Genomic DNA, 17,231 nt, shown 5'->3' on the forward strand with positions numbered 1-17,231 from the left:
TATATATATAACATATACATGTATATTCACAGCGGGCCTGAGTGACCCAATGTTAAAAGCCTATTTTCTCCCCTTTCTTTGAAACGGCATCTCCTAATTTTCTTATGTTAGTCACTTTTTGAATTGGTGTTGGATTGGCCGAATTTAACAAATTGTGTATCTTATAAAAAAGTGGAAATTCGGTTCTCGGTTGCTCGGTATTTCTGAAAAAAAAAAATAATCAAGGGAACAAAAACCGCTTTATACCATGATGATATCTCGTGAAATATATTTCATTGTGAACTATACAGCTTCAAATACATGGATTAATGAGACGAGGCAACCCCCCCCCAAAAAAAAAACAAAAAAAAAAAAAACAAACAAACAAAAAAACCAAAACCAAAACCAAAACAACCGACGTATCTAATCAAAGACGATACTTTCCTTTCAGAGTCCACGGCTACAGGAAATCAAGTGCGACTTGTAGGAGGGGAAGACGACACCCAAGGGAGAGTGGAAATATACTACGATGGTCAATGGGGGACTGTCTGTGACGACTTGTGGGATATTGAAGACGCTAACGTGGTGTGTCGAATGCTGGGCTTTGAGGGCGCCTTACGTTATTCCTGCTGCGCCGGGTACGGACAGGGATCAGGCCAAATTCTGCTCGACAATGTCCAATGCACTGGCACAGAGAGTAATTTGGTAGATTGTTCACACAACGAATACGGGGTGCACAACTGCGCACACTCTGAAGACGTTGGGGTGAAATGTATACCGACGGGTAAGTGCTAGACATTTTTACATTTCCTAAGTTAATATGAATATGAAATATTCAGAGAAAAGATAATTTAACGAAATTGCCCGAAGTATAAGAGAAGGGTCAATAAAAGAGAGGGGGCTGAGAGGAAGCAAACAGATATATACCTACTAGTTCCTCCGTGTAACGTCACTATTGGATGATTGGAAGTATGTGAAAGCGTAAAACCAGAGTTTTGTGGTTGTAAGGCCAAAGTACATAGCCGTAGCACAGTAAGAAACTGAACGATAACTTTACTAATGAACAAATGAAGTTCACGATTCGAGGGCACGCTTAGAGACTGCTGATTTAAAGCAGATTAATGAAGACGAACACGGTGAAAATACATTTCCTGAATTCTATGTATCACTGCTCCTAGCCAAATTTGGCCTTAGCAGTAACTTGCGGATGAAGTGGATATTTGTCTACACTTCATGACTACTCGTGGATCATTTATTTCTCATTTATGTATTCAATCCCTTCTTTCCTTGGACAATTTCTTATCTGACAAAAGCATTGACCAACAGTATTAGACAAAAAAAAAAGGACCTCGGCCCCGACGAGTTCGGCGGCCTTGGCTTTCGGCTGACCCAGGCTGTCACGATTGCCCACCCCCCAAAGAAAAACAAACAAACAAACAAACAAACAAAAAACAAACAAAAAAAAAAAACCCAAAACCCACACACAAACAAACAAACGAAAACACGAGAAAAGACATGAGGAGACACTACAGCAAATCTTGCTGACAAGCCTTACGCCACTCAATGCGGCGGTCACGACTTAACATCTCACGAGTGAGCAAATAAATGTAATTAGAATTATGTCGAAAATTATGAAGAATAAGTCCAAGAAGCTCCCGTTCTACTATGTCTGAATGAATTAAATTTCTGCCCTCCCCAAAATTAATGTCTAAATGCTGGATCATACGCCATTATTTGAGAACGTTGTATTTGGCTGGTGTGAAATATATACCTGAAAGGGAAAGTCATGCAGCTTGTGCGTTGTTTATTATCCAAGCAATAAACGAGATGATCTGCAGGATAAAAGTTCATCACTAGGAATATAACTATCCAAATAATCATTCCCTTATCCTCTCCTTACCCCTTACCTCCTCCTAAAAAGTAAAAAGTATCACTGACGTGTCCGGTTCATATCACATTACGTTAAAGGGACATTCCAGACGATTTTCATAATTTCACATCATGTAGTACATAAATCGACAACTCCATGTATAGATTTGTGGAATTTACTGTGGCTCTTGAGCAGAGAAACAATACTTTGAAAACCCTTAAACAAATTACACTGAACAAGGATGATGACATAGGAGGTTCACATATTTCAGAAAGGTAGCAGTGTAATTCCATGACAATACCGCTTTCTTGCGAGTTCACCTGTGTATCTATGATGCATGCCTTCTTCTTTTGTTCTGCTACCTTGAGCCCCAACTCATGCATTCTTATGGTGACTCTGCCATGTCATCATCCTTGTTCATTGCAATTTGTTCTAAATTTTGAAAATATTCTTATTCTTCATCCCAATCATCACAAATTCTGAAACTCTGTCCTCAGTATAATTGATTTATAGTTGTTCAAATGTAAAAATCTGAAAATCATCCGGAGGTCTCCTTTAACATAACCTCTAATCTTTAGTCTTCTTTAATTTTGAAGGGATGAACTGCATGCACCACCACCCAAATAACAATGTTTCGTTGGCTCAGCGTTGGCTCAGCGTTGGCCCAACGTCAAAACATTATTTTGGCCGGTGGTCCAACGATTGCCCAACAATAATACTTGACGTCAGATCAACGTTGGTACAATGTTGGGCCATTGTCAGAATTATTACATTGTCCCAATGTTATTTTGGACGGCGAGTCATCATCGGCCCACGTAATGCTTAATGTTGGACCAACGTCGGTGCGATCAGATAAACGTTATATCAACCACTTTTTCCACCTTGTATATTCTATTCGCCAAGGTTGGTCGAATGTTACACTTATACGTTAGCCGAAAACGTATTTTTTTTTTTTTTTTTTTTTTTTTTGCCGATGGGACCACGTTGTCTCAACGGTCAAAGCATTCTTCTTTGGAATATTCATGATCATTTTATGACGCTCTCTCAACGTTTGCTCAGCCTTATACCAACCGCTCTTTCACCTGGTAATGACGTGGAAAATCAAACCATTAAAAAATCCTTATAACACGTTTAGTTTAGAAATTGTGAATAAAAGTAAAGATTGAACTGTTTCGAAAACAGATCAAACTTCATTTTCTTTTGTTTTTTAACATAGCTTCTTTTGAATTTAAATGTCGGTTTTCTATTTTCACTAGATTTTCAAACTGCCGGTTGTCTGTTACGAAGTTTCATGATGGATATAACATTATACGTACATTGGACCAACGTTATATCAACAGCTTTTCAACCTTGTTTTGAATTTCTCCAACGTTATGTTACGACCAAAAAATGACACTGAGAATGATCGCTCAAAGGACCAATATATTAATGTTCAGATTTAGAATGATATTTTTCGTACAGACACTGAGATCTATCGGCACAATTGATACACGATTACTTATATGTGTTACAGTCGTACTCCCCTGGACACGTCTAAAAGATGAGACTTGGCTCACATATGAAAGATCCTCGATGCGGGGATGAATTATTCGCGATACGCAGATAACTGATCCACTGCGGCGTAAAAGAATGGCCACAGATTACTGTAATCAAAAATATAAATCCACAGCGATACGTGTAGAATCCAGACGTTTTGACGACCGCGTCCAGTCCAAGTGCGCATGGTGATTCAGCAAATGATATCCAGCTAGGAATCGAGCCAGTCACAGCTTTGCTGTAGCAATGTCCATAGACATGAAAATTGAGTCGGTCATTAGTGTAGACGAATCAATTCTCTACAAGCAATATGTCTTCCAGGCCTTATCTCAAAAATAAAAATGTAGCAGGTCGGCAGGTCACAAAAGAATCACTATGACAAATCCCTTCTGAGACAGAAGTGACGTAACTCTCAGAGCAGATAGGGTGCTCTGCCTTCTTCATAATGTTTGTGTCTTATATAGGTTCCTCTACCTTTCTTGAATGTTCTGTAATTATCTCCAACCTAGGGCTTCATACTTGTGAGTTTAAGATCCTTCCAGATATCATGACTTACTGTCCGATTTTGTGCATTACATAATACCCCCAAAATAGCTACGGAAAACACTGGGCTACAAGTAAAAATGTACTGTACAGTGTATGAATTGCACCACTTAGCCAAATATATACGCACCTCCTAGAACTATCTGGATTGGGTGAGCTAATTCCTTTCAGATGCAAGTAACAGTATATTATGATTTTGCAATTAGAAACTTCTGCTCCTCATTATGTGGTAAATCCACCCGTACATCATATACCTATCAGTATGTACATTCGTGATAATAGATCAGTGTTATACCGAGCTTGTCATAACATCATTCCAACGCTCCACCAACCACATTCAAGTTCAAACCAATATTGAACCCACTGGACCAATGCTAACTTCAACTCTATGCCGTATTACATGAACATTCTGCCAACATAAACACAGTTACACAGTCAACATTGCATGCTACAGTCATCCCAATGTTGGCTAACACTCATGCAAGTTCTTGCCAATACCCTAACATTATAGCAAAATTCTAGCAACTGTTGTGCCTCGCGTATGCCTCAATCTTTCAAACGTAAGCATAAAAAATGTTCTATCATTAGACATACATGCACGACTCAACCGCAGTTTTTTTTTTTCTCAGTATTATGCGATCTTGCCACCAATTGCGATCGTGACCAAGCGCAGTGAAAGCCTTCCAATATCCATCGTGCCTCAGCGACCAAAGTAAGACGCTAGCCAGACGTGCCAACGTTTCATCACCGGCGGTGACCGTGCTGAATATCGCCAGCGTTAGCTCAACCGAAGATAGCCAATCAATATTCATCTTGCTTCAGTGACAAAAGTCATACAGATAATGACCCAACGCGTTAACGTTAGTTTTCAAACTTAGACTTTGTCGGTCATTGACAAAGTTGGCTCAACGTAGGACAGCCATTCAATATCCACCGGCCATCAGTGACGACCATAAAGACAATGGCTGAACGTTGGGCCAACGTCAGCTCACCGACTGGGACCGTGTCAACCATTGTCAACGTTGACCAAATTGATAATGACGAATCGTTATTAGGGCAGTTTTCTAACTTTGCAGTCATACACGTCTTCAACATCGATATATGCAGGGAGGTGAAAGTACCTCTTCTACCTCCCCGATATGTATCATTCCAGCATTTGCTACGAATACGATGTGCCACATATTATCTGTTTATTTGTTTTCTAGTGGTGATGTGAGATCAAAAAGAAAAACAGAAACGACAGAGAATCCGTTGTGCGTATACGTTAGAATTTTTATTAGTATTCCTTGAACATCACAGAAAGACATTTTTTTTTGGAAAAAAAAATGAACGAATCAAAATACACAAGATATTCTCCTTTCATCAGCCATTATTGATCAGATCACTCACTCAGTCAAAAGCCCTATGTATTTTGTTCGTTAAACACAGTAAAAACATACAGAGAATCATTTAGGCATATTTTTTTTTTTTCACGCTAATTTCATTCAACAATAATATCCTACTGTTATATTTGAAGGAAAGGTAATGGAGAAGACTAGTAAACAACTAACCATAATTAACGATGCATCGTCGATTTCATGGTTAGGGTAAACTGCTAACCATAATTAACGATGCATCGTCGATTTCATGGTTAGGGTAAACATTTCAGAGTCGAGTTCTGTCACAAAGATGGCAGTAAATCACTCTCTTCTGATCATTTGAAAGCAACGATTGATTATCTGCGTCTTCTTGCTAGTCTCAAAGAAAATTGTTAAATCCATGGGGAGAATGGGCAATAACTCAGTGGGTAAACTTAAAGAATTAGAATATATATGGTAAGATGATCCATAACTGTGGAAAATAATTTTTGGTTGAGGAAGCTCAGTATGGTCCTACTTTGTTATAAAATGTTCACAGCTGCCACAGGCCACGTCCGACTCGTAGGTGGGGAAGACAACACTCATGGTAGAGTGGAATTCTACTACAACGGTCATTGGGGGACTGTTTGTGACGACTGGTGGGATATCGAAGACGCCAACGTGGTGTGTCGGATGCTGGGCTTTGAGGGCGCCTTACGTTATTCCTGCTGCGCCGAGTATGGTGAGGGATCTGGCCCGATTCTGCTGGACGATGTTGAATGTAATGGCACGGAGACTAACCTGGCAGATTGCCCGCACAACGGATATGGAATGCACAACTGCTGGCACTCTGAAGACGTTGGTGTGGAATGCATACCGAAAGGTAAATGCTAGACATTCTTATACGTGTTTGTTCTAATTTAGACATCTTTCCAGTAGGCTATGCTGGGCGTATTCGACTGTTTGATTTAGAAGGGGCAACAATAAAATTATGTTTATCGAGAAGGTAACTACTTCTTCAGTGCAGCGTTACTATTAGATGATTTCGTTATTTCATGACGAGGAGTAGGCCTAACTATGTGAAACCCTGGAACCAAAGTTAAAGCCGAAGTTTGTAGCTGTCCGCCTGTTAGGAAACTTAATGGTGATTTTTACGACATCAACGTGATCAAAGAAAATTAATGTTTCATGTACAAGCTCAGAAACTGCTTACGTAAATTAGATCAAAGAAGGTGAATCAAGCTATATACACAACCCTTGGTAAGGAATCCATGAAATACTGTTTCCAGTCAAACAATCACATAATTATGAGGGAGCCTACATTTAAAGCGGGTAATTTCTTTCTTTTTTTTGTCTTGCTTCATGACTTACATAGGAAAATGATTGTTTCCCTTTTCCAGCACTCCCCTTAAGTAACAGAGTGTGCAAAATGAATTCATTGTCCTAAATTTGGCATGCTCTTTTTGTCTGTTCACCATTTACTTAAAATGGCTGGAAATCAAGTCCGACTAATAGGAGGGGAAGACGACACCCAAGGGAGAGTGGAAATCTACCACAATGGTCAATGGGGGACTGTCTGTGACAACTATTGGAACATCGAAAACGCCAACGTGGTGTGTCGGATGCTGGGCTTTGAGGGCGCCTTACGTTATTCTTGCTGTGCCATGTATGGGCAGGGTTCTGGCCCGATTCTGCTGGAAGACGTCCAATGCAACGGCACGGAGAGAAACTTGGCAGATTGCCGACAGCACGAATATGGAGTGCCCGGCTGTGGGCACCAGCAAGACGTTGGAGTCGAGTGCGTCCCGACAGGTGAATGTTACGTCCTTTTCGCTCCCTTCCCCTCATTTCAGCCGTCCATCATAACACATATACATCCAAATTCACGAAACAGATTATGCTGAACGTATTTTGCTGTTGGAATGATAAGCGTCAATTAAAAAGAAAGTAATAACTTCTTTTGTGCATCGTTATTTTAAGATAATTCTGTGTTTTTTGACGACGAGAAAACAAAATGTGAAAGCATCGTAAAATAGTCAAATGCATGCAACTATTCACCAGACAATTCGTTGTCCAAAAGAAAAGAAAGAGACGAATATCATGAGAGTAACCGGGACAAAGGATTTTTTTTAAATTAACTTTTTGGGACATTTATTCCCAAATAATGGTCTTTAGGGGAAGGTAATGTAAAAGAGAATAGGTGATAAGAGAGCAAACTTACGATGCATTGTGGACCATACACTTACTGGGATTATACTTTACTTTGCACATTCGAATTCAGTGACAAGGCTTGTACAACAAAGCGATTTCTTCATTAAATGCATTAAATGACCAATTTCCCGAGTTTTTTTTTTTCTCAATCTCCAAAGGATCATTGTTGGCCCAAGGGAACAAAGGGAAATATGTTGATGACCCAAGTCAATATGAAATAATTAGAAAGTACCTCTGAATGTTTTTTGATGGAAAATCCGCCAATGAGAAAAGGCTGTTTACTGATGAGCCTACCAAGGAAATGGTGGGAAAGTATCGTTAAATGTTGATCAATGGAAAATTAATTGGCAAATATTAATTCCCCCTCTTTCTTTCTGGTAATCCCAAAGATAGTTGTTCATCAGAGAGAACAGATGCAAATACCAATTAATCAAACTGTTGAAGTAATTGGAACGTGTTCTTAAATACTTGGCCATGGTATAATTGGAACGTAGCTTTAAATGCAGATTACACTGCTGCTTATCCATGGAAAATCCAGAGACAAAGACAAATAGCCCTCCTTCGATGAAAATAATTAGGGTCCTCCTTGATTTGATATTAGGTCAAGTCCGACGTGTAGTAGGGAAAGACGACACCCAAGAAATTCCGTGGAATTATACCATAGCTACTACTGCGATGTGTTTATGGCAATAAAATTGTTTTGTGAATTCAAGCTTGTTGAGTTGCGCTAATGTCCATCCCCCCCCCTTTTTATGATGTGAGTAGAAGTTTACCAATTCGGGCACTGCTCTCGTGACTTCCATAATTTATGATGAATGTAAGGATACACGTTATTTAGCGTATGAAGTCAGGTGAAGGTCAGGAAATCAGATAATTCTAAATCTGCATGACATTAAAAATCTTTTCACATATTTTACATCATGACAACTTAGCAATTCACAAATTTAAGTCTCTTTCAGAACAGACTAGAGAAAAATCAATTAAAATTTTTAATAGAGGAATCTTTCTTTACAAACAAGATACTACAATCTGCTGCTTCCCATGCAAATAATTCTTAAATTTCCTTTCCATCCTTTGATCACTCCTTCGTCGTACTGAATCTGTGCTGTTTCAGTAGATGAAATTTTTAAGTGAAAAATATATTTTTCTCATTCTCTTCTAATGGTAACGGATTTAGGTATCACAACGGACGCAATAGATGAGGCAACAACACCACCGTTCAACGGTAAGATGGATGATAATGGATGATAGATGATAATTTTACAAAATTCAGTCATTATCACTTTAACATAATTAGGCCTACCTCACTACCAACTGTTTTGCAAAATCTACTAAAATGAATGTTCAAGCCTAGAAAAGCCTAGAAATAAAATCTGTATGGCCGATTTGGTACGTTGTCTAAAAAACTAGTAGTCGTACTTTTTCTATGAGTAATTGATGTATCAATGTCACTAAATATGTCACTAAATAGAGAAGAAAAAAAAATGTCCGATATTGCACTATGTTACTGTCTCTCAGGGTCAAGCAACATTGACTGTGACTTTGAATACGGTACCTGTGGCTGGCAGCAGTCATATCATGATGACTTTGACTGGTCCCGTAATAGTGGTGGTACCTGGTCGACCAACACAGGACCAAGCGGGGACCATACAACCGGCTGTAAGCATTTACACTATTCATTTCCTTTTCGTAAGTTAATTTTTTTTTTCATTGCATCTTACCGTGGGTCCATTAAAGATTATGTTTTTCTCCGTAAGACGCTTACAGCTATCTTGTTATCTTCATTTGTGTGTGTGTGTGTGTAAGTGTGTGGTCTGTTTCTTGCAATGGTAGAAGAACATAGCTTCAACTTTCATGAAAATAAAACAAGTGATGAAAAGCCACCACTGAAAGCTGTTGAGACATCTAGGATATTATATCAAGACTTGACATTTGCGGTGGATCTGTGGCTCAAACCTAGCAAAATCTGATATCGGGCAACCAAAAATCATAATGGTGGCCTGTGGGACAGATTGTTTTGCCTCTTTAGAGGGGACAAAATGCTTACACAACATTGGTCAATGAGATTCGGGAATCGAACCCGGGTCCTTTGGATGTGGCGAAAAGCGCGCTTATAGCGACTGAGCTAAATCACTGGACAACGAATCTTCGAAATAACGGGCTCAATTACCTCATACTCTGTTCTCACTTTGTTCGTTTGTGTTTTCATTTTTTTTAACATCTACTTTTTCTTGTAGACGGATATTACATGTACATCGAGACATCTCCAAGTTACTACGGGCAAGACGCACGCCTAATCAGCCCCGCCCAGTATCGGTACGGGCCTCAGTGCCTGAAATTTTGGTATCATATGTACGGTATCACAATTAATTCACTGAATGTCTACAAGTCAGCATCAACAACACCACGTTCAAATGACGTGATATTCTCACTTACTGGAGATAGCGGAAACGCGTGGTATGAAGCACAGGTAAGATATGACAGAGGTGTCTCTTTCCAGAGTTATGTAATGCTATGTTCATGGTGTGATGTCTGAAAGAAAGTGTACATTCGAGTTTTAATGTCAACACCATTGCAACCCTGTAAACATAGTGACAGAGAAAGAGAGAGAGAGAGAGAGAGGGCGAACGCTTGAAAGTCATTGAAAGCAGTCCTTACCATTTGGAAACAACAGATCTTAGCAGTCACTGAAATAGATTTCTCTATAATTGTAATTATATCATAAATGTGTAAATAATCTCTGTCTGGCATTTTACGCACCTATGACTTTACTCATAATAACAACATAATCCTGATTTGTCTTGGGCAAAGTCTTGTCAGATATTAGAAAACTCGCTTCGCACAGAATGATTAACGTGACTGTTATTAAAGAGATCAGAGAGGTAGTTCCTTATGAGATTAGTTTGATTGAGAATTCAAACATCCATTACGCCATCTTGTTATACGTACATATGTGTGATATCGTGACGAAAAAAAAACAAATGATGACCTAACATCGTTATAAAATAGAGTGTGTAACATCACACTGTATTTTTTTTTCATCACCAGGTCTCCATTGACAATTACACCCAGCCATTCTACATTACCATGGAAGGTGTTCGTGGGAGTAGCAGCACAGGTGACATCGCCATAGATGACATTCGTCTTTCTCAGGGATCCTGCCAACAAGGTAAATACGCACCAACATTTAAAGCAAAATAATAAAGAAAACGTTTGAGTACAAACACACAATAAAACAATTCTCTTTTTTCTTTTTCTTTTGTTTTAGAGTCGTGGACCGTTCCATTACTTAAAGAAGAATGTATGAAACGCTTAAAATGATAGATGCCTGTGATCCCTATTCAGAAATAAATGTTAGATAGAAGAAAAAGAAATAAACATGTAGAAACATTGACTGGAGGCGTGAAAATAAAAAAAAAAACTTACAATAATCCTATTATTCTGTTTTTTTTTTTTTATTTCCGTCATTTGCACCATGGTTGTTCCTAACTGGGATTAATTTTTTCTTGCATATATTTGAACGACATAATCGCAATAACCCACTTCCCAATTCATGGATTAAGATGCCGCATTTTCCACTTTTCTTCTCACATGATACGAACTGATTGGCTTCCCACAGAAGACTTAAGTAATGAACCAACAACACCACTTTACACCGGTAAGATACTGTGCGTTTTGATCTAGTAGAATGCTTAAAATGTGAACATTGTCCTTAAATTTTCGTATCGAACTCCCCACTGTTTTGTAACATGCACTGATTATTTAGGACTATGAAAATGAAGATAAAACTCACATTCTTTATCGATGTGTTTTGTTGTAAAATTTGTTGTAATGATTTTTTCTGTGAATTATTCATTTATGAAAATCACCAAAATTAGGCAAGGTAGAACAAGTAGTGATTTGGTGAAATGCATTACATTCGTCACACTAACGACATTGCTTGCCAAATCTTGTTAGATTTTTATTATTTTTTTTTCTACTTCACCAGTCAAATTGCAATAATGTGATTTTGATTTTGTGGTTGAAACTCATCGATTCTGTCATGATTTCTTCTCACACAGAAGTAACTGAATGGTTTACCAACACGGACGCAAATAATGAACCAACAACACCACCGCTCAACGGTAAGAAAAATGTTAAATCTTTCCGCCGTAATCACTTATATATGAGTTTGCAATTATCTGCTCTTTTGAAACATGCATTAATCATTTCATAGTAAAGTAAGAAGGTAAATCTTAAATTTCTTCGTTGTGGATTATTATGTATGTGTGTGTGTTTTTTTTTTTAATGCATAGTCATACTTTTGTCGCGACTGATTGATGTATCAATGTCATTCGATGCAAGAAAAGAAAATAATGTTTTCTGGACTACACTGCTATCTCCCACCAAGGCAAAGTATCATTGACTGTGACTTTGAATACGGTACCTGTCGTCGCCGGTCACACGAACCGACGGATCACTCGATTTTGGGTCAAATTTTCGATTTTGAGATTTTCAATCATTTCGATAGTAGACATTCCATACTACATATTGTGAAATTCTCAGTGTGTAATTCGGTGTAATTTTTACGTAGTTATCACTTTTGTAGAAGTATGTAATTCCATTTGTGAAAATTATTTGTTTTCCCCATAGACGCGTGTGTTAAACAATCAGGCGATTCGACGGTTCGGTGACCGCGCGTACTAGTACGCGCGGTCACCGAACCGACGAATCAGTGCGCATTGACTTGCGTGTTGTTTTTGAGATTCAACAGTTCATTGACCGCGCGCATAGTGCGCGTACAATGTAATACATGTGTTGACAATGACAACGCTCAATGTACATGTACATATGGACACACATGGAAAATGACAACGTTCTTTGCTGACCGAAAATACATGCATGCATCTCTTTGACGATTTCCCGCTTATTTGTTAACAATACAATTCGATAAAAACTTCACAAGTTAGAGCAAGAATTGAAGTCTGGTGTACTACAAAAATAATTGGAAATTATAGACATGAAAGTGTAGCAACCATAAGTCAAAAATGGGCTAACTTCAAACGCGTTTTTCTCGAATTGTCATTCTTACGCAAACCTGAGGGATTCGTCGGTTCGTGTGCAGCAGTCATATCATAATTACTTTGACTGGTCCCGTAAGAATAGAGGTACCTCGACGTTAATCACAGAATGGAAATTGAAATAAGAATAAGATGAAGAATAATATTAAAAGAAGGTAATTGAAAGGAACGAAAAGGCTTTATGAAATTGAGAGAACTCTTACGAAATATGTTTTTAGCGTAGGCTTTATAGCTTCAAATGCTTATCGGTAAAAAGAAGAGGTAAAGAAAACCGTATCTAATCAAGTAAAATACTTTTATTCTAGTGTCCACGGCTGCTGGGATTCAGGTCCGACTTGAAGGAGGGGAAGACGACACCCAAGGGAGAGTGGAATTTTACTACAACGGCCAGTGGGGGACTGTCTGTGATGACTGGTGGGATATCATAGACGCCAACGTGGTGTGTCGGATGCTAGGCTTCGAGGGCGCCTTACGTTATTCCTGCTGCGCCGAGTATGGTGAGGGATCTGGCCCGATTCTGCTGGACGACGTTGAATGTAATGGCACGGAGACTAACCTGGCAGATTGTCAACACAACGGATACGGAAGGCATGACTGCGGGCACATTGAAGACGTCGGTGTGAAATGCATACCGAAAGGTAAATTCTAGACTTTGTAAGCCGTAACACATACGTTCACCTATGTATTCACTGAACAGTTAATTGTGAACGAATTCGACCGTAGAAGGTTGTTGAGCTAAAGCAAACAAATAACTAATTCCTCAATTGAACCCGATTTACCATATTTAAAGATATTTTATTTGATGAAGATGAAGAGAAGTATGTTAAAGTGGAGAACGAGAGTTTCTTGGTTCTATACTCGTAGATTTTACGTAAAAGCCGAAGCCTGGTTAGAAACTGAAGGTAGCATTACAACTTCTCCTGATCGAAATTAGGAACTATTTATTTAAAGCAGTTTAATCAAACGATGTTATGAATAGAGTGAAAATACATATCCCTTTCTATGGAATCCATTAATCATTCCTTTAGTCAAGTTAATAGGCCTTGAGGTAGCCTGCAGTTAATTTGAATAGTTCTCTAATTCGTCGTGACTACTGGCCTTGCGGATCAATATAATGTTTCTCATGTGTGTGTTTGATCCTTTCTCTCAGTTCTCCCCAAGAGTTGATGTAAAAACAATAATTCCACAATTCTCTTACATAGCGTATAGTATTGCTATTTAAAGGACTAGGATATCCAGTTGCAAAGGCTGCTATTATCACAAAGAGAATTTCAAAGCAACAACAAAAAAGAAAAAAAAAATATCCAGGGATGGGTAGGGGTGCAAAAAACCGCTGTTAATGCGTCGAACTAATCTGAGTGCAAGGACATCTCACGCTGCAAACATTACCGCTGCTGTCCATCTCGGATCTCGAGAAATATGAGCCTACTTTTGAGAAGGACGTATAATGAGCAAGTGACAAAACTGCAGTGACGGCTCCATAAGATGAAAAGGTTGTGTCAACTCACAGACGGATCTTTACTCGAGCACAACGTGACATACGGACATGCCATGACAGGGTGATAATATCCTCAGCTCTTTTTTTTTTTTTTTTTTTTTTTTTTGGGGGGGGGGGGAGGTTAGGGGACCACAACAACCTCCATGACATCAGATTTAGGTCACTTGTGGGCAAGATTAGACGGAATTAAAGCAACCATGTAACTATGCAGCCATGGAATGGATGTCGAGTTTAACCAATGAGAACGTAAGAAGCCGTTATGCAACTGTGCAAGTGTGTAATTGTGAAACTGTGTAGCCCTTGAACGTCTGTATGGTACGGGCTGAAGTGGTTTTTTTAATCGAACATCTGTACATGCATACATTACGGAACGGCTGTCGGGTTTTAGCAAGTCAAGATACAACTAACAACACAACTATCCATACATGTATTTATTAGGGAACGCCTGTTTGGTTTTAGCTAGTCAGGATGCGATTAACTAGACATACATACATACATACATGCTTACATAACGGAACGCTTAGATGATATCAGCCAAGTTCTGCCCCAAAATCTGAAGACACTATATAGAAGATTACTTCACCCCCTGGGGACTTGGCATCAAACCATAAAAGACTACCATTACTGTCTTCCATCATATCATTCATCTTTCAATGCTAAGCTGAAGGTAGTCTTCTGTGGCAAGCCTGTAAAACATGAGGAGTTTCCCAGTATCTTGGAATAGGTTGGACCGCACGCTTCCATTGAAGAGTGTTGATGTTGCGCACAAGTTGAAATAAAGGGTCAACATCATCAGGACACTCGCAACCAACACTGCAACACTTGCCCTCGTTTACTCAACTGCAGAGTACTGCTCATTCAATGGGCCAACAGCTTCCACACGAAACGAGTTGACAGGGTTCTGAACTCGGGAATGCGAGTAATCTCAGGCACACTCAAGTCCACCCCTCTTCACTGGTTGCCTGTTTTAGCACACATCACCCCCCCCTCCCCACGCTGGAAGAAAAGGATGACAAGGGTCGTTAGTAAGTGCCATCAACACCTACAGTGACCTTTGTATCCACGATGACCTGAACAACCTCTCATCAATGTGCCTAATATCCCGCAAGACAGTCTGGAAGTCCCTTCCATCATGCACTGGAACTCTTTGACTCCAAAAGTAAACGGCGCAGATGCTGGTGTTATGCTGTCTCCAACGCAACTCAAGTTATGTACAACACCATCACTGACGAGACAACAAAGTCAGAGGGCTTCAACCTCCCTCGGAAACAGCGGCTCACCATAAAGCGCATCCGAATCCACCAAAGCGAGCCATCATCTACACAAATTGGGGTTTTAGGCTAGTCCGGCGTGTGACTGCGTCCATCCTGATCAAACCCTACGTCACATCGCGGAAGACTGCCACCTGCGGAAGTTCCCAGGCGGGCCTGAAGAACTTGCTCGAGCAAAATGCTGCTATCTTGAACTGGATCCGCAGCTTAGATATCAAACTATAAGGCTAAAACCCCTAACCCATCCTGCTGTTAAGTATCAAACTACAGAAGATGTAAATATCATCGTATGTAAATAAAACTTTCCTAGCCGCTTCGCAGTTTAATCCAAGCATTACATTACTTATTTTGTATTGATTCTTTTCACCATTTTAGATGATAAAATTCTCAAAAAATATCTCCGATCATTTTATGACATTATCTCAGCGTCGACCCAACGTTATATCAATCGCTTTCCCCCCATTGTTATATAGTTACGTGGGGGATTAAGATTCAAGGCCGAGACAAATGAAAATATTTCTTTATCGAGGAAAATAAGTTGGGTCCTACTTTTATATGAATGTTTACAGCTGACACAGGTCACGTCCGACTTGTTGGAGGGGAAGACGACACCCAAGGGAGAGTGGAATTCTATTACAACGGTCAATGGGGAACTGTTTGTGACGACTGGTGGGATATCGAAGACGCAAACGTGGTGTGTCGGATGCTGGGCTTTGAGGGTGCCTCAAATTATTCTTGCTGCGCCGAGTACGGCCAGGGATCTGACCCAATTCTCCTGGACGACGTTGAATGCAATGGCACGGAGAATGACTTGGCAGATTGCCAACACAACGGATACGGAATGCACAATTGCGGGCACAATGAAGACGTTGGTGTGGAGTGCATACCGGCAGGTAAATGCTAGACTTTACGGTGCACATATGATTTTGTTGAACAGGCTTTGCTGGCCGTATTCGACTAGTGGAGAATGGTCATCGAAAAAAAAAAATATAGCAGAAAGCCAAATACATCTTTAGGGCATTTTTACGTTTAGATAATTTTGTTGTTTGACGATGAGGAGCATCATTGTGGAAGCATGAAACCAGAGTATTTACAGTCAAAGTGTGTATCTGTTAGGAAACTGAATGGGTAAGTTTACACCATCAATGTATTTAAAGAGACGCTATGTTTAAAGTAAAAGCTCAAGAACTGCTTAAAACTGATTAAAAGACAAAATTATCTCATTCGGAATACACAAATCCCTTGGTATGGAATCCATATAGTCTTGTTAATAGTAATTAAAAAATTGTATTTGAATTTTGAGGGAGCCTGACGTAACAACGTATGATTTTTTTTTGTTGTCTTGCTCCATTTCTTTACGGAAATTCTGCCTTATCTGATATTCCCACTTTTCCAGTACTCAAATTTACTATCCTAAACTTGGCATGCGCTTTTTGTCTGTTCATCATTTCAATAAAATGGCCGGAATTCAAGTCCGACTCGTAGGAGGCGAAGACGAAACCCAAGGTAGAGTGGAAATCTACCACAATAGGCAATGGGGGACTGTCTGTAGTGATTACTCTTGGAGCATCGAAAACGCCAACGTGGTGTGTCGGATGCTGGGCTTTGAGGGCGCCTTACGCTATTCTTGCTGTGCCATGTATGGCCAGGGTTCTGGCCCGGTACTGCTGGAAGACGTCCAATGTAACGGCACAGAGAGGAACTTGGCAGATTGCCGACAGCACAAATATGGATATCCAAACTGCGGACACAATCAGGACGTTGGTGTTGAGTGCTTATCGGCAGGTGATGTTACAATCTCTTTCGCTCCCCCCTCTTTTCAGACATCCTACATACTTACACTGTTACACAAACCATGTACATAACTGAATTCACGGAACAGATTATATGCTAACCAAATTTAACCATTGGAATGAGAAGCGTCAA

General features: G+C 39.6%; 2 protein-coding genes across 2 annotated transcripts in view; both read left to right on the forward strand.

The window, feature by feature from the left end:
- Positions 1 to 573: 573 nt before the first annotated feature.
- Positions 574 to 17,231, forward strand: part of LOC140234432 (scavenger receptor cysteine-rich domain-containing protein DMBT1-like) — a 51,876-nt gene continuing 35,218 nt past the window's right edge. Inside the window, exons 1-6 of the mRNA XM_072314477.1 lie at positions 574 to 763; positions 5,825 to 6,153; positions 6,750 to 7,077; positions 12,842 to 13,174; positions 15,875 to 16,207; positions 16,767 to 17,090. Of these exons, the coding sequence (XP_072170578.1) occupies positions 574 to 763; positions 5,825 to 6,153; positions 6,750 to 7,077; positions 12,842 to 13,174; positions 15,875 to 16,207; positions 16,767 to 17,090 (1,837 nt within the window). The remainder of the gene's footprint in view (positions 764 to 5,824; positions 6,154 to 6,749; positions 7,078 to 12,841; positions 13,175 to 15,874; positions 16,208 to 16,766; positions 17,091 to 17,231) is intronic.
- LOC140234369 (thyroid hormone-induced protein B-like) lies at positions 8,638 to 11,478 on the forward strand. The gene is made up of 5 exons (XM_072314426.1): positions 8,638 to 8,701; positions 8,995 to 9,135; positions 9,714 to 9,946; positions 10,525 to 10,645; positions 11,465 to 11,478. The coding sequence occupies exons 1-5, from the start codon at positions 8,638 to 8,640 to the stop codon at positions 11,476 to 11,478; spliced, it is 573 nt and encodes a 190-aa protein (XP_072170527.1).

Source organism: Diadema setosum, chromosome 10 (genome assembly GCF_964275005.1).
Source record: "Diadema setosum chromosome 10, eeDiaSeto1, whole genome shotgun sequence".
Classification (NCBI taxonomy): domain Eukaryota; kingdom Metazoa; phylum Echinodermata; class Echinoidea; order Diadematoida; family Diadematidae; genus Diadema; species Diadema setosum.

What these genes read in the sequence shown, in the direction of transcription:
- LOC140234369 (XM_072314426.1), top strand. Translation starts at nt 8,638, where the DNA reads ATGGTAACGGATTTAGGTATCACAACGGACGCAATAGATGAGGCAACA. An exon ending in CGGGGACCATACAACCGGCT is followed by an intron (nt 9,136 to 9,713) that starts GTAAGCATTTAC and finishes TTTTTCTTGTAG; the next exon opens with ACGGATATTACATGTACATC. An exon ending in ACGCGTGGTATGAAGCACAG is followed by an intron (nt 9,947 to 10,524) that starts GTAAGATATGAC and finishes TTTCATCACCAG; the next exon opens with GTCTCCATTGACAATTACAC.